Source organism: Gouania willdenowi, unplaced genomic scaffold, assembly GCF_900634775.1.
Source record: "Gouania willdenowi unplaced genomic scaffold, fGouWil2.1 scaffold_371_arrow_ctg1, whole genome shotgun sequence".
Lineage (NCBI taxonomy): Eukaryota > Metazoa > Chordata > Actinopteri > Blenniiformes > Gobiesocidae > Gouania > Gouania willdenowi.
In genome coordinates, this window is record NW_021145132.1 from 19958 (window position 1) to 37931 (window position 17974).

The following is a 17974-nucleotide window of genomic DNA, read 5'->3' on the forward strand; positions in this document are numbered from 1 at the left end:
ACAAGGAGAGTCTGCTGAAGGGGGTGGGGTATGCATATAATTTAGACATTTCTGAATTTTAAATCTGGTGTTTTTAAGAATGATCTATTTTTGTGTTCTTCTTGAGCATTCCACAACCTCACACCGACAACAGACGAGAACATTAGTCTTGAAGTAGTACGAGCGACTTGGTGCTTAAAATATAATTTCCTCCTGTGATCATCATCCTCAGACGCACTTACAAATAATCTATGAACACACTCTGTTCTGCTTTTGGCTTTAAACATAAAAACTGATGTTTGCAGTTAAATTGTGTCTTTACATTTTAATAACCCGAATTTAATAAATAAGGAATTTGTATGTTCTCTAAAACCAACTTTGTAAATAATTCTGATCATTCTTTTTTGCAACAAAATCACTGGTAAAATATTTCTAGTATATATATGTTACCCCACACTTCAACACAATAAGTGAAATATGGCAAAAATATTTCACTTGTTATTTTCACTGTATTATGTGTGTGAGTGATTTTAACTTCTGTGTTACTGTTCTTCATTCAGGTGCTTGAAAACAGAACAAAAGACACGAAACGGGAGATGGAGGTTCTGGAGAACCTGCAAGAGCTGAAGGAGGTGAACCAAAAGCAGGCTCAGGTGGACCAAGAGGAAATGATTGCCAAGTACAGAGAGATGGAACGGAGACAGAAAGAGAGGGAGGACGAAGAGGATGAGTGGGAATTAAGGTGAGTAAAGAATGAAGGATAAAGCCAACATAAATCTGCATCACAATGGTAAATGGACTTGATTTTATATAGCGCTTTATCACCACACTGAAGCAGTCTCAAAGCGCTTTACATATCAGCTCATTCACCCATTCACTCTCACATTCACACACCAGTGGGACAGGACTGCCATGCAAGGCACTAGTTGACCACTGGGAGCAACTTAGGGTTCAGTGTCTTGCCCAAGGACACTTCGACACATAGTCAGGTACTGGGATCGAACCCCCAACCTCTCGATCAGAAGACGACCCACTACCACCTGAGCCACGGTCGCCCATCAATGATTGATTCCACACTCCTACTGTACATGTGACTTCATCATAAAACTAGTTCACCTCCAGAAGTAATGACATCTGATATGATGCCTGATGGGAGATAAACCTACAGATATCCTCACCCTCGGCAACCCACCCAAGGCACAGGTATGATGACCCTGTAGTTCTGTAAAACAGGACGTTCTATATCTTAATCATTACACAGTGGTTCCTGATGGTATCTGTGTTTCTATTCATGTGTATGACTACAAAAAAGACATAAACAATGTGATATCTTACCATTTAAATAAGGGTTGGAGTCAATTATGTTTTTCAATTACAATTACGTCTTCAATTATCCATGTTCTATTACAACTCAATTACGATTACCGTGACCTGCATTTTTACCACTTACAATTAAAATTATTGTTGTTACCCTGAAAGTCAAATACAATTACGTTCTCAATTACTGAGCCTTTAATAAATAATCCCATTACACTTTACCTTCCCCTTGTGTTAGCTTTCTGTTAGCATCTCTTATGATAACGGGTCAGCTTGACCCATGTCTTATATCAGCTGTAAAACACAAAAAAGAAATTAGCAATCATCAAACTTGTTTTTCATGTCTTGCTACATTATTAGGCTTCATGATCAATACAAATATTGGTATTAATATTTTTGGTCTTTGCATCTTACACAGGTTTGTGTTTCTTTAAATTGTTAATACGAGTTTATAGAGTTTAAATGCCATTTACAATTACAAAGTCAATTATCTGAACACAATTACAATTCAGTTACGATCACAACCGCAACAGATGTTTTACAATTACAATTGTAATTGTGCTATTTGTGTAAATAATTATCAATTACAATTATAGTTGACCGCAACCTTTATTTAAATACAGTTTTGTTTTAAGTCTCTGGGAGTTTCTTCCTGTTGCTGTTTGATCACATGTAACAATGTCCTGATTTCTTCATTTGGTGTTTCCACAGGGATCTTCAGCCACAGGAGTGAAGCGAGCAAGACAGAAAACTGGGTGAAGAATGATTGGACGCTGGGTTACGAAGTGCCGCCTAACACTTTGGTAGTGGATAAGTGTAACAAACCAGCAAAGACTGCAGAGCCCCTTCCACCAAAAGGTAACACACACTACAGACTGAGTGTTGTGTTATGACTCAGCTGTTTTATCACATTGCAAATATTTTCCTCACCTCACTTGTGTGTCATCCTTCACGTCATTCTACTTTGTGTGTTGTCGTTCACAGATCCATCCAAGTCTATTGCTCCAAAAAGCTTATCGTTGGTGCCGTACTCCGACAGCGACAGTGACAGTGACAACCAACTAATTCACCTCCAAAAGTAATGACTTCTGATATGATGCCTGATGGGAGATAAAATTACATTGATTTTTCTCGTCATGACATGATTATACATTTTATCAAACAATAACAATATAATTCTATCTCATGACAAACATTATGTTTTTTTTATCTGTGTGTTCTTTCTGCAAACCACAGCCAATCAAAATGACTGACGGCTGTTGCTTTATCCTTACTTTTTTACAGAGAGGTGCTGGAGCTTCAGCGGCACAAGAGAAAGAGGGACCCTTATTCAGACGATGAAGAGGAGAGCAGGAGAAGCAGCACTCAGCTGCAGAACTCAAGCACAGACAAACCTGCAGACATCGTCACCCTCGGCAACCCACCCAAGGCACAGGTATGATGACCTTGCAGTTCTGTAAAACAGGACGTTCTATATCTTAATCATTACACAGTGGTTCCTGATGGTATCTGTGTTTCCATTCATGTGTATGACTACAAAAAAGACAAACAATGTGATATCTTACCATTTAAATAAGGGTTGGAGTCAATTATGTTTTTCAGTTACAATTCCGTCTTCAATTATCCATGTTCAATTACAACTCAATTATGATTACTGCATTTTTACCACTTACAATTAAAATTATTGTTGTTACCCTGAAAGTCAAATACAATTACGTTCTCAATTACTGAGCCTTTAATATATAAGCCCATTACACTTTACCTTCCCCTTGTGTTAGCTTTCTGTTAGCATTTCTTATGATAACGGGTCAGCTTGACCCATGTCTTATATCAGCTGTAAAACACAAAAAAGAAATTAGCTATCATAAATGTTTAATGCAAACTCAGCCAGTGCCTCGGAGCTCGGGGCCTGGGACCCCCTTTCTAAACCTAGAGCCCTATAGCCTAACCCTATAACCTTTCCAAACCCTAACATTCATACCTGGCCCTAAACCTAAGTTTGTGAACTTTGACCTGACCCTAAAACACTCACACAAGGCCCTAAACCTAAATCAGTGACCTCGCCTGACCCTTAAATGCTTGCACCTGGCCTAATCGGATTTTATTGACAGCTACCTTCTCCCTGTATATATCAGCTTTAAAACACAAAAAAGAAATTAGCTATCATGAATTTTAAATAAATATTTTGAAAACATACTGTATTTTCTCCTCAGTGATGATTCAAACTTTTAAATGATGTGTGAAAAACAGTTAAATTCTATTCCTTATTGAAATGTTTAACTGTTGGTAGTTTATTTCACTGATTTTGATGAATAACATCGTAGGTCAGAGCAGAACATTTATTTAGTTTATTGCAAACTGATCTATCTTCCTAAAAACATGTGCAAAGGCACTAACAGTGAGGATGGTTTTAAATGCTATAGTCAATGTTAAATCTGGTGTTTGTTTTTCAAAGCATAGAGTAACAGTAACTTCACTTTCCTAGGGCACTCGATAAAATCCAAATCTTAACACTTACCTGTTGGAATTTCTTATTACTTTAAATATTCAAGTTTGTGTTCACAACATGGTTCTCCTGATTTCACTAGAAAGATCGTACACTTCCTCATCTGGGCACATGTGTATCTATAGAGCTTTGAGTTTTCTCCTTCCAATGCATTCAACATAATTTAGAAAAAAATTATAAACTATACACAAAGACTATAACTCTAGTTTGGTCATTTTAAATGAAATAGCACCAGATGATTCAGTGTTTCTGTTATGAACAGGGTCTGTATATCGGGGTCTGTTGTTACCAAAACAAGATGCTTGAGTCCACTAGTAGCTCTCACTCAGCAAAAGCCTCAGATGTTGGATTTACTGTCTTTCTCATCAACAATTATCTTAAAATTCTAATTAATTTTAAAATATGGCTATTGTAAAATGAATAATCACTGTAAGTAATGTTTATTTATATAGCACCTTTCACAGACAGAGGTCACAAATTACATTTAAAGATTGATATTCTCATTTAATAGTCTCTAAATGTGGGAGCTGTTTCCAAAGTCATGTCACAGTACGTGACCACTGACAGATGGGGTGAGTATTGGCAAGGATGTTGCAAAATTAAACGTAGAGATGAAAAATCAAGTTGTTGTATATGTTCATCAGAAGATATTGATCATTCAGAGGACAAATTGAGTCAATACTATTTGCTTCAAAACATCCTATTTATTATTTGCACATTTTCACTGAAAAAAAGAAAAAGCAGTGTTACACACTGCCATCATTAAATGCAACAATTTTCTTTTCACTGAAACTATTGTGTAGATGTCTCAAAGTAACCATTACAACTTAATGACAGCATTGTAACAACTGTAAGTGAGAACATTAAGGATAAATCACCCTGAGTTACTGATAATGCATCAAAATAAGAAAAAAATCATTTATCCTATTGTCAGTTTAAGCACTGATCTGAACAGATGATATGAAAATAAAATGCCTGTGCATTAGGGATGTAACGATTCACTCAACTCCCGATACGATTCGATTCACGATACTGGGTTCACGATACGATTCTCTCACGATTCATTTTACTAAATGGGACTGTACTTAAATGACTGAAAAATATTCTTTTATTTTTTTGGGGGGGAAAAAACTAGAAAATACTACTATTTTCCTTTTTTTTTTCATTGTCAAAAGCATCCCTTGATGAACTATTCAAACAATGCAATTTAACTAAAAATAAATCTTGAATGAAATAAATAAAGGAATAATACAAATGAAGAAGCCTATTCATTTAAATTCTGGTTCCATAGTAAACAATACAAAACTGCATAAGTGTTTTTTTTTTTTTTTTTTTAAAGTGCAACTGAAAATGTATTTTGTGACTTAACAATTGGACCTTAAAAAAAAAAAAGAAAAACAGTCTGCACTATATTTGCCTCAGATATTTGTTTGAACCAGCAGAGGGCGATGCTAACCCAGTGGTCGGTTGGCATGCAGCTAAGTGCAGTGAAGAAGAGATGCTATGCTAGCAGACAGAGTTAATAGAAAAACGTGACTTTTACAGATATTCACTTAATATTACAGACATTCTTTTGGTGCTAAAGGGGTAAGGAATCATTTATGAATATGTTTAAGAGTAGAAGGTGGCCAGAAAGAAAGTATTAGCAGATTTCGCCCGCCGCCATGACTTCTGGTTAGCGCCCTCTGCTGGTTAAAAAAAAGTACTGCGATTCAATTTTCACAGCATCGATGTGAACCTTGATACCTATGAATCGATTTTTAACTGCCTTACGATTAATCGTTACATCCCTATCTCTAACCCACTGAGGACCCTGTAATTACTCCTGCAAAAAATGACGATATAATCAGATTTCAGAGACTCAACCCTCACAAAATGGGATATGAAAAAAAAAAGAAACACACTGTTACTATAACATGCTCATCTTTCCCATGGAAACTCACTTCTCCTAGAAACAAAGTCATTTTGAATCTCAAAGTAAAGTAAAGTAATTGAGTGGTGATTAACAAACAGGATTTATTAAGCCAGTGTAGCTAATAGCGTGGTTGGGAGCAAACTCGCTGCATATGTAATTTAATATATATCTATATGATAACTGTTGTAATTCCTCCTTCATGAAATAGAATCTTGGTAAAATCCTAGCTTAATCAAAATTCATAATTAATAGGATTGTAAGATATAGGGCTAATATGACAATGCTGGATAAGTATATCCAGGATATCTCTCCCTCAGTGGGCTTCACCTTACCAAAAATGATTCGTCACAGAGCAGCTGTACTACAAAGCTGGCTATCAACATGTTAACTTAACCCAGGTGATTTTAACCTGGCTGCGTGTGCGCTCACATTAAACAGGTGGAGATTTCATATGGGGCAATTAGTGTAACAAAACTATTTGTGTGCGTAATATAATCCTTGTGTCTGTTTTCAGTGTCAGACCAATCACAAACACGGAGAAACTGTGCAGAGCAACTTATGTCACAATCCAGAAATTATTCTTTAAAAATATGAAGATTTAAAATCCATAATTCGGACCAAAAACAACACTGTTGCTGCAGCAAAAGCAGTCAGAAATGAATGCAGGCAGAGAATTGATGACTGTTTTGTGAGATTATACAATATTTATTCATGGGAGAATAAATACTAAGGCACAGTTTCTATCCACTTATCCGCCTCATTTAGGGTGCAGTCTGTGGGTCTGATGCTGCGTTCATACAGCTCAGTCTACATCATTTTTTTTTTTTTTTTTTTTTTTTTTTCCCTACATCATAAGGTGGACAATATTCATATTTTATACAGCCTGTATTATCTTACAGGACTGAGGCTTTCAGTGTCACAAACAGCAAATATTAATAAAATAATGCATTAATGCATCATTAATTGATTAATTAATGAATTAATTTATCAGTTAAAAAGCGAGGCATTTATCAGCTGAATAATTTTGGACCGTCCACCTTTAGATAAAAATCTATATCTTTCCATTAGAATGTCATCGTGTAAATTAGGGATTGCATCTATCCATTCTTTCTTTCCTGTCAGCTGTCGGATCAGATTCACGCAGCAGCAGCATGTCCAGAGAATGACCTGTCCATTCTTGGGCAGGTCATTCTCCAAGAGAACTGATTGGTCAGTAGGCGGGGCTTTTGTACTTGCTTAATATTTTATTCTAGCACTTAACCTGGTCCCAACCTGGTTCGCTATTTAGCATAAATTACCATGGTGATTTACCCCTGTAAGAAGTTAACCAGCATCGTAGGTAGCACATGCCCATAAAGATAATGATGATAATGTTTATGATAATGTGATTAAAATGTATAATATTGATTATAACACTATTAAGGCTTATACCAACAATCCCAGTTAGGTTTGCGTTTACCTCTATCATGAATTAGTGTCCATAGTAGGGCTGGACAAATAATCGATTTAATTAATTTATCGAATTTGTAGATAAAGATTATTTTTATTTTGCAAATTCGAGTTAAAAAAATAAAAATAAATAATAAATACATCAAACAAAAACAATATAAAAATGAGTATGAAAAACAACATACACATTTATCATACACATGTCCCATAAAATTAAACCAGGGAAATTGCACACGCTATTTTACTTTGCACCCGCAAATAAACCCCTTCATAACACTACAGAGTACAGAGTATGTCCAACCTTCAAACATATTCTCATTTGGCCCTAATTGACAACTGTACTTATGCTCCCACATGAATGCATACTTCTGACGGGCATTGTACTAGTCTATACTTTAATTTCAGAATTGTGTGTGTACAAGTTGATTGCATTTGAAAGGGTATGCTTGCATTAATATGATGTTATCATTACATTAGTGGTTAATTTGGTCTAAAATAATTTGTGGGACTGTATCGTCCAGCAAAATCTGTTATCAGCCCGTACGTGCGTGTGTGTGTGTGTTTTTGTCTTGAAAAGAGGAATGTTCAAAAGCATTTTAAAAGACTTAATAGGTTTAATGATGCTAGCTTTAATATTTCATCTTAACCAGTCACTCTCATATCTTGTTGGATTTGTAAGATACAAAAATGTTGTATTTTACAAATATTCGAGTTGAAGCCAAACTAGCACCAGGGTTGGGCTCAAATATAATTCTAACCGTAATACTGTTACAATTACAATTATGACATCATTTTATTTGTAATTGTAATTGAAAAATTCCGTGCTGTTGTCATCATAATAGAACTGTTATTGAGTTCAGATCATTGACTTTGTAATTTTAATTGACATGGACATTCTTTAACCTAAACAAAAAAAAATCAACTAAATAAAATAATAGAACAATTGATGAGTTGGGGGCGTGTCCATAACAGTCGTGATATTACTGCGGGTCCCTCATAAAACCCCATTTAAATTTGAAAAGCTCATCTTCGAATCAATCTTTTGAATAAGATGTTATTTCTTGTCTACACAGTGAGTATTTATTAGTGGAGGACCTAAACAAAGCATGAGTAAATAACTACATTCATCAATTCAACAAATAAGTTTTGGCTTTAAAGTAGGGCTGAACGATTAATTGCATTTGTGATATTATCATAAAATGTGATTTTATAATCGCAAAGGCAGCTATTTTTAAATTTTTTTTTCTTGTCTTACCCTGTCCTGTTAAATTCAGAGATTAAGAAGTGCAGTCCACATGTTTACATGTTTCATGAAACGTGAAGTTATAGTTAGATATGTTCAAGAGGTAAAGCCACAGATTTTGTAATCTGTGCTTTAAAATGTATATTTTATATTTATTTAAAGTTTAAATAAATCTGAAATGGTTTATTATGAAACAGATTGATTCATTGCTTGTGTTCTTTGAAAAATACATGACAAGAGGCCCTTGAAAAAATAATCGCATATTAAGTCACATTATTGAGGGAAAAAATCGTTCAGCCCTACTTTAAAGTAAGGCTGGAACAAAGATTTAGTTTTACTTCAGAGAATTTGGCCCTCAGCGATTTATATATTTAAAAATTTTCCGTGGGGGGTGGGGGGGTGATTGATGCCAGACCCACTACAATAACATGCGCGCCACGTGATCCCCCTACGCTGTGAAAAATTCCTGGTGAGAACCCTGTCTACTATAATATTTAGGTTCATACAGGGCCATCACCTCAAATAACCCTTTAATGCAATAATGACTGCAACCATAAATAGTCTAATCTCAATATTTATCACAGTGGGCGGCCACAAAAATGTGATTGCCTGATCCAAGGGCTTCATTATTAAAAATTCACATCAGCATTTAGAATAATGACCGTTCCGAGCAAAGAAAGATAAACACGTCATAAACACGTTATTCCATTTACTGGCTGATGAGTAGCACCTTTGGGTCTATTTGCAACATATCCAACATGTATTACAAAGGAGTTGATCAATGATGCAGTCAAAAATCAGTGGCATTGAAGAAAGAATAGAAAAAACTGGGACTTACACCAGAGTTCATAGTAGTAACTGCAGCACTGCGACTCCCCGCAGCAGTGGCCAGACTCACAGGTGTAGCTCTGGTTGTTAACACCTTCGCACTGCAGCAGACTCTGCATGAATTCATGTTGCATATACGTATATATGCATATGTGTGTATCCATAAAATGAAGAGTCCGTCCTTAAGACTGCTCTACTGTAAAGTGTCTTGAGATACCATTGGTTATGATTTGGCGCTATACAAATAAAAGATTGATTGTTTATAATATTGTAAATTTAGTTACATATTCAGCTATATTCCTGATTTAAGTAAAAAAAAAAACCAGCTTGTTTAATAATATTGTACAGTTATTTACATATTCAGTAATAATCCTGTGTGAATGAGCTGATATTGTGAAGCAATTTAGAACTACTTTGTCATAAAAGCACTCTTTAAATCTAGTCCATTTAAACATGTATTATTTAGTCATATTTGCCAAATTTTGCCTACAGTTTTTGGGTGGTCGGGTTGGGTCAATGATCATTTTAATCATGTAATTGGATAATAATTACAGTTAGGGTGTAAATATAATTGTAATTGTATTTTAAAAAACATTTTGAATGTATTCATCTTTAGGAAAAACACTGCCCAACGACGTTCTCGTATAACTAAAATGTTTTCCTATTATTTTTAAATTGAGCAAATAATGTTTCCGAGTATTCTTTGCACTGTGCCCCTGTACCCCTGGTTGGGAATCACTGTCTTACGCCATGACATGTTTTTTTCTTCCTTGTTTCTAGATGAACTATGAGTTCCTTGAGAAGTGTGCGGCAGGTGGCCCACGGGCCACAGGGAAAGAATGGCTGGATTCAGTCTTTGCTCGCCTTCTGGACAATGTTAAAGAGAATTCTCTGATACCCAATCTCTGCGATGAAGTGTTCGAGGTCTTCTACATTGTCATGGTCGACCACACAGGTAAACTGTAACCTTATGTTTGATGGTTCTTTTTCATGATGATGATTTGCATAGAATATATTTCCTGTAGTTCATACAACCTTTTTTTGTGTGTTTGCTTTATGGCCTAGCTCAAAATAAATGCATAAATAAATGATTCTGTGCAAGGGTTTTAGGTGTTAACCTGTAAAATTTTTATTTTTTCCAGTGGATACTGCGTTCTCGGAGAAACAAATAGTTAAGGATGTAGATATTCCAATCGAGACTCATCCAGAGTAAGCCTCCACAGTGCATGATGAACACAATAACTGTACTGTATGAAAGTTATGGAAGTTTTTTTGAGTTTTTTTTTTTTCTTCTCATTCATTTTTTGCAGAGAGCTTGATTCTACATCCTGGCACAAGAATTTACAGAGAAACAGCAAATCAATTAAGCGAAATCTGCATATTCTGCGGCCAGAATTAAGGCCGATGTTGGCTTATGGCTACAAGACTTTCTCTTCGTTGGTTGTAGTGGAGCCATCAGTCCTCAGGTATGAGTATGGCAAACGATTGACAGATAATGGAGTTGTTTTGATTTGTGAATTTTTTAGTGCATTGATTTGTTCCACTTCTGGTTATTGCAGATCATCTGAACCTGTGGGCTGTAAGAGTCTACAAAACAAAGCAAAGGTCCAATGTAAAAGAACTGAAGATCACATCATTAAATCCTGGTTTCCACTCATTGTGCACTGGTTAACAAGTGAAAAAGCAGTGGAGAGAATAGAGAAAAACAAGCTGGACTCTTTCTATGCCAGTGCTACTACACTGATGTCCATTCAGGTGAGATGGTTACTTTAAAATTGTCTCTTTGAATGTTTATTTATTCTCTTTAGATACATTTTGCCTCTTTAATAGTGACATCATAGGCTGGTTTTAGTCAATTTCATCATAACCTCCGCCAGGGTTAGGGTAAATTACATTTTTTTAATTACAATTACGTCGTTAATGATCCATGTTCAATTACAACTCAACTACAATTACGGTGACTGACAGTTTTTTTCCAATTACAATTGAAATTACATGATAATTTCTCCCGGAAAGTCAAATACAATTACATTCTCAAGTACTAATGTTAAATTACAATTAATTACAATTACTGAGCCTTTATTAAATAACACTAAAAACATAACCTTCCTCTTGTGTTAGCTTCCTGTTAGCGTCTCTTATGCTAACAACTGACCGATCTTTATGGAAAATTACTCAGTTGTCAAGTTGGATTCTCAATTATTCGACTTGCGCATTTCATTGTAATTTAAAAAAAAAAAAAAAGAATTTCTTGTACATTTGGACTTTATAGTTATTAATGGGGATATGCATTTATTCCAAGCCTTGAAAGTGTGATTGATCATGGTACCATGATCAGAATCACTGATTCAGATAACTGACAATATCTGGTAAGAGGAGAATGGAGCTTGGCTCCAAGTGTTTTCATTGAATATATTTAATTATTTAGAGGCTCACTGTAGCTAAATTATATTTAATATTTTTACCATTTACATCGAAGGTGATAAAGCTAAACATCATGTGATATATGTTTGTGTTTTTGTTTATGTTTAGTTGAAGGCTTTGCTTGAGAGGAGTGTAAGGAAGTTTGTGAGTATGTTCCATTCAGACAACAAAAGCTGCTTGCCAAACTTCAACATGGCTTTAACATTTGAGAACGAAAAGATGGATCTCAAGCCGACGTTACAAGATTTGGAAGATTCCATTTTGGAAATCCTTAATTCCATAACCAACACCCTACAGGTGAGTTTGAATCCTGCCGTTATTGTACATTTCTTTTGATGTTCATTTGTGTGACAGCTCTTACATTTATCCACAGAATGTACAAACCATTCAGGCGTGGTTGGCAGAAAACCCAGATGTATTTGTTGATGCAAAGTTGAGTGATGTGTTTCTCCAGTGGGCTAAGTTCACCATAACGACAGCTGTGCAGGAAAATCTTGCAGAGCCGGAGAAACACCTCCACACTTTTGGTGAGGTTTGATATTACCTACATTGATATTGTCATGTTGTTATCCATCATGCAGAATTGATTCTTTCCGTTCATTAGTAAAAGTTTGTAATCTTTGGGGTTTTTGTGTTTTTAGTGGAGAAGTACACCATGCTTGTTGATGGAACAGCACAAGCTCGAATACAGACGTTGACGGAAGAGGAGCACTCTTTTGATGAGTATACAATGGTAAAGTATGTCCTCCTGATACCAACCTGCATTTGTTATTTTTTCAGTGTAAACTACCTTATACTAACCTTGGGATTCTTCTTTTTAAAAGCTTTTAAAAGAGTTCCAGGCTTCATCACTGGAGATAACAAATATACCATCAAACACTAGCTTTATCATGGTTAATTTGAGCTGTGAAGATCTGAAAAATGGACTTGTCAAAAAAGTCAAAACCTATGTTGACAAACTTGTCAAGAAACTGGTCAGCATGCACAGAGATGCGATTCTACAGTAAGTTGGTTATAAATACTTTACTTGTGGTACTTTTTAAACATTTTGAATTTGATTTCTAATCCCTATTTTTTTTTTTTATCTGTATAGGATACTCTCAGAATTTAAAACGAAAATGCTGTAAAAGGACCAGAGAACACCAAGGACCTGGGTCTGTTGGTTGAATACATACAATCGGCTAGGACAAACACAACTAAAGAGCTTGATGAAAAAATAAAGGTAATAAGAACAAATGTTCATTGCAAGAGATTTAAAATGTGTCAAGTGAATGAGGTTTGAGTATAACATTGTGATTTTCTAGGAATCCTGGAACAGATACACCTTCCTTCTGAAGGTCCATCATTTTGAAGAAGACGATGTGAAGCTTAACGTCAAAGTTTTTCTCGTGCGGGAGAAAATTTGTCAGGTGTTTGAACGGAGCGAAATGGTAAGGCTCTTTGGCTTTTTTGTCTGAAAGGAGTTTGAAAAGTTTGTTCTCGACAGAGTAATCTGAGCCGGCTTTTCTCTTTTCTAGGTTATGCAGTTGGCCAAGGAGACCCTAGAAGCTGAGGTCAGAGCTAAAAGGGAAAATGTAAACGAGAAGCTGGAGAAAATATGTGTCAAGATCAAGGAGTTTTCACTTTATTCTGAAGTGGATGCCATGGATGAGGTACAGTGTGACTGGCTGGTTGAGCTTATTTTGTTTCTCAATGATACATGATGCATTGATTTCACAATATCTATAGATAGTTATCATTGCTATGTTGGGAGAAAAATCCCTGGTTTTGTAAGAGAATATTTAAAGTAATTTGTTCATAAGTAGCAAGTATAATAAATCGTTGTTGTGTTGTTGTTTTTTTTTCAGTATGTTAAAGAGGTCAGAAAAGTCCAGAAAGTTCTCACAGACGTTGAAGAGACTATCGATTCCATTAATGAAGACGAGGAATACTTTCAGTGGGAACTCACTACTTACCCAGAAGTTGAAGTTATCAAAGAAAGCAGCAGTCCTTACACGAAGCTGTTCATATTTGCCCAGAAATGGCAAACCAACCACACCAAGTCTGTATTCAGTTTCAAACACATTTTCTTTTTTAAATTCTACAAATGCTGATATTTTTCTCATCTTCTCTGTGTACAGTTGGATGAATGATCCATTTTTGAGCCTGGATGGGACCGTCATTAAGGCAAACTTGGAGGAATTTCTTCGGGAAGTCTTCAAATTACAGAAGTTTTTTCAGCAGAAATCAAAGGAGAAAGATAGGGAACTTGCTGAAGGGGAAGATCCAAGTACACTGGAGAGTCCTGCACTAAATATGTGCATGGCTGTAATGGAGCAAATGCATGATTTCCAGGTATTTGAACTTAAAAATTAACTGATTGAGGAAACTTTTCAATTCACGAAAAATGTGATTTGTTGATGTGAGAAAAAAAAAAAACCCTAACATTTGTTTTTGTCAACAGGATCACATACCATTAGTGTCCATCTTATGTAACAAAGCACTCAGGGCTCATCACTGGAAACAGATGTCAGATGTGGTGGGCTATGACCTCACTCCTAGTAAAGATACAACACTCACAAAAGTCCTTGGACAAAAGTTGACTCATTATCTGGAGATGTTTGAGCCAGTTAGTACTGCTGCTAACAAGGTGAGAATAACTACACGCTCTTTTAGTCATTACTGGTTGTGATGTGCAGTTTTTATAATGTTGCATGTCTAATTTATCAATGTTTCTTAACAGGAATTTTCACTGGAGAAGGCCATTAAGACTATGATTGGTCTTTGGGATGATATTTCATTCAATCTTCAACCTCATAGAGAGACAGGGGTGTTCATCTTGACATCCACTGATGACATTCAAACAACGTTAGACGACCAGATTGTTAAGACTCAGACAATGAGGGGGTCCCCATATGTAACTGATATCAAGGTTAGACTTTAAATTCCTTTGCTTACCTCTTGATTAAATATTCAATGTACATTCCAGTTTGGCTTTTCCACTTGTGTGAAGTGTTGAATATTTGTATTGTTTTGTTTTGTGATCTTAGAGTTGGGAGAAGCGTCTACTTCTTATCCAGGAAATCCTTGATGAGTGGTTGGGGGTGCAGTCGCTGTGGCTTTACCTTGAGCCTATCTTCTCCTCCGAGGACATCATACAGCAAATTCCAAAAGAGGGACAACTTTTCCAAACTGTCGACAAAAACTGGAAGGAAGTTATGGCACACTGTGTGGAAGAAACCACGTGGGCATAAAAAGGCAATGTATCAATTAATATTAGGGGTGGGATGAAATACAATATTTTGGAAAGGGGAAAAAGACTAAAAGTATAATGTTAATAGGACAAATGTTAACTATTTAGAATGCAAAAAGTGCCATTCTGCAATTAGACTGCAAAAAACTAAGACTGATAAGTCATGCCAGTCTCTTTGGACAGGTGTAGCATGGGGGGGACAGGTTTATATCTTGTCACTTTTGTTTTTGTGTTTTTGGATAAATTACGAGTCACCAAAGTGTTTGTGATTACAGGTTCTCCGAGCAACCTCCCTGCCTGGACTTCTAGAAAAACTGCAGCAATCCAACCAACTCCTTGATGTCATCATGAAAGGTTTGAATGCTTATCTAGAGGAGAAACGTCTAATCTTTCCTCGGTAATAATAAGAAAAAAGTGGACTTTTTTTTCTTGCCTCCCCACTGTTGGTACAATTTTGGATGGATCTAAAATGTTGTTTCTTTTTTCTTGCCAGGTTCTTCTTCTTGTCCAATGATGAAATGCTGGATATTCTGTCTCAAACCAAAGATCCAGAGCGTGTTCAGCCTCATCTAAAGAAATGCTTTGAAGGCATAGCCAAACTGAAGTTTGAAGAACCCATTATGGATATCCTGGTAAGGAAGTGATATGTTTTTTTGTTACTTTCAAAAACGAGTTTGATTTTTTGAAATTAACATTGGAAAGCCCATTTACAATTTAAAAAAAATCCTATACAGTTTAAATAAGTTTTGATTTCATTTCAAATTTGGTGGATTGATGTCAAATTGTGACCTCTATCAAAATATGGAGTTTTGTACAGACCGATCCAGAATGTGGATTTGGCAGCAGGTTGAAGTTTGTAGATATCTTCATTCCACTAAAGTCTATCACGAGATACAGTTTGGTCAAGATCCAAATTTGAGAGTTAAAAAACCTTGTTGAATGTCCACTATCTTTGAAAATCATTTCTACTGTTGTTTGTGGAATAACGGCTGTCAAGTCTGGTTTGAGAAGAGTTCCAACATTAACTTACAACAAATGTTCAAGTGTTTGTCATGCGATCTGCAGCTTTTGACACATTCGAAATTGAGCATTTTCGAAACTCTGAGCTGAGTGAGCGCTTTTGTTTGTTTGCTTTATTTTTCATTTAAAAAGTGTTCACTTAATGTGCTTAATCTAACTGTACAACATTTTGTTTTTTTTCTCAGGCCATGTATAGCAGTGAACAAGAAGAGATTGCACTCATAGAAACAATCTCTACAGCTGATGCCAAAGGAGCGGTGGAGAGGTGGCTCCTTGAAGTGGAGGATGTCATGATTCGCACTGTTAAACATAAAATACAGCAGTCATATGCTGTAAGTATAGTTATATCATTGATAATATAACAACTGAAGTTAGTTACTCAGTGGCAGCTGAGTGATCTTATTTGTTTTTGTGTGCATAGGCCTATAATGACGATACAAGGAGCCAGTGGTTCCAAGAATGGCCTGGGCAGGCGGTGCTGTGCACTTCACAGATTGCCTGGACTTCAGATGTTCATAATGCCATCAAAGATCATCCCACAGTGAGTACTCATTAACTTCTCATGAGTTATCTGTTTTTTTTAAAAACCTATAGAAGTGATTTTTAGGGACTTTTTTGTAATAAAAGCTGAGATACATTGCTTCATTATGTCTTAACTTTCTCAAAAAATGAGTTAAAATCTTTATCCTTAAAGTGTAAGTACAGCCTAAAACATACACACACACATATATATATATATATATATATATATATATATATATATATATATATATATATATATATATATATATATATATATATATATATATATATGATTAGGTATGAAGTAATGTAGTTTATTGATCCTAATCCCACTCTTCATCTTTTAGTCCAAGTATTTAAATGTAGCATTTTTAGTTGTAAAATGTCAGAGTGACGGCCCTTTATGGGTTGAACGCCAGCTTTTACAATTGAATTTAGCTATTGGCTGAGGTTAGATCAGTGACGTCATTAAGTGTCACTATTGGCCCCGCCCCTCCTAAAAAAGATGGGAGGAGGGACTAGATTTCTTCCTCTGACAGCCCTCAGTGAGCATTGATTGATTGCTCCATGCTGAACCGTGCAACGCTGTGGGGTCGGGGCTTCTGTAACTGGGCGTGTCTTAATCACTCTAGGAGTAACGCCCATTATCAAGGCATTTTTTGAATTTCCCACGAGTGGCAGATCAGCAAAAAAACTGGGGATGTACTTACACTTTAAGAATGAAGAATGCAGCAATTAAATACATTTTTGTTTTAATGTTAACCAAAAATATCTTTGTATGAGCACAGTAGCCTCCGCAAACTTAGAGTGATACATCTTGTGTTCATTGCAGGGTTTAAAGAAATTCTCTGATAAACTCCAGAGTCAGCTGACTGACATTGTAGAGCTTGTGAGAGGTGAACTGCCCCAGCAGACCCGAATTACTTTGGGTGCACTGGTCACAATTGATGTCCATGCCAAAGATGTTGTCATGGAGCTCATCGAAAACGGTAGGCTACCTTCTGCTGACAGATTCATTTTGTGAATACATCATAACATTAGAGGGAATCCAGAAAAAATAACATTTGTGTTTATTTTTGACAGACGTCTCACAAGAATCAGATTTCCAGTGGCTGGCCCAGCTTCGCTACTACTGGAATGATGAAAATAATGTTCGGGTTCGCATGATCAACTGTGATGATAAATATGCCTATGAGTATTTGGGAAACTCACCACGTCTGGTCATCACACCTCTGACTGACGGATGTTACCGAACTCTGGTAAGGGAAAAAGAGGCAAAATCCTCCACAAAATACAATCACCTGAAGTTGTTTAATCTCTTGAGTAAAATAAAAACACACTCCCCTCTGTTTTGTCCTAGATTGGAGCCTTCGACTTGAATTTGGGTGGTGCGCCTGAGGGTCCAGCCGGAACGGGAAAGACTGAAACTACAAAAGATTTAGCAAAAGCTCTTGCTGTACAATGTGTGGTTTTCAACTGTTCAGATGGATTGGATCATGTTGCCATGGGAAAGGTAACAATTCATCCTTGAAACTGTTG

At 36.1% G+C, this 17974-nt stretch overlaps 1 protein-coding gene across 1 annotated transcript in view; it reads left to right on the forward strand.

The window, feature by feature from the left end:
- The first annotated feature begins 632 nt into the window (after nucleotides 1–632).
- LOC114459883 (dynein heavy chain 12, axonemal-like) overlaps nucleotides 633–17974 on the forward strand; it is a 36313-nt gene continuing 18971 nt past the window's right edge. The window contains 25 exon segments of the mRNA XM_028442045.1: nucleotides 633–721; nucleotides 2008–2154; nucleotides 2281–2374; nucleotides 2581–2731; nucleotides 10548–10703; nucleotides 10797–10992; nucleotides 11770–11958; nucleotides 12035–12188; nucleotides 12303–12394; nucleotides 12486–12664; nucleotides 12847–12883; nucleotides 12966–13091; nucleotides 13179–13313; nucleotides 13509–13702; nucleotides 13782–13995; nucleotides 14105–14290; nucleotides 14384–14572; nucleotides 14691–14883; nucleotides 15167–15290; nucleotides 15387–15525; nucleotides 16099–16245; nucleotides 16335–16454; nucleotides 17268–17424; nucleotides 17519–17694; nucleotides 17796–17948. Of these exon segments, the coding sequence (XP_028297846.1) occupies nucleotides 2634–2731; nucleotides 10548–10703; nucleotides 10797–10992; nucleotides 11770–11958; nucleotides 12035–12188; nucleotides 12303–12394; nucleotides 12486–12664; nucleotides 12847–12883; nucleotides 12966–13091; nucleotides 13179–13313; nucleotides 13509–13702; nucleotides 13782–13995; nucleotides 14105–14290; nucleotides 14384–14572; nucleotides 14691–14883; nucleotides 15167–15290; nucleotides 15387–15525; nucleotides 16099–16245; nucleotides 16335–16454; nucleotides 17268–17424; nucleotides 17519–17694; nucleotides 17796–17948 (3354 nt within the window). The 5' untranslated portion in view covers nucleotides 633–721; nucleotides 2008–2154; nucleotides 2281–2374; nucleotides 2581–2633.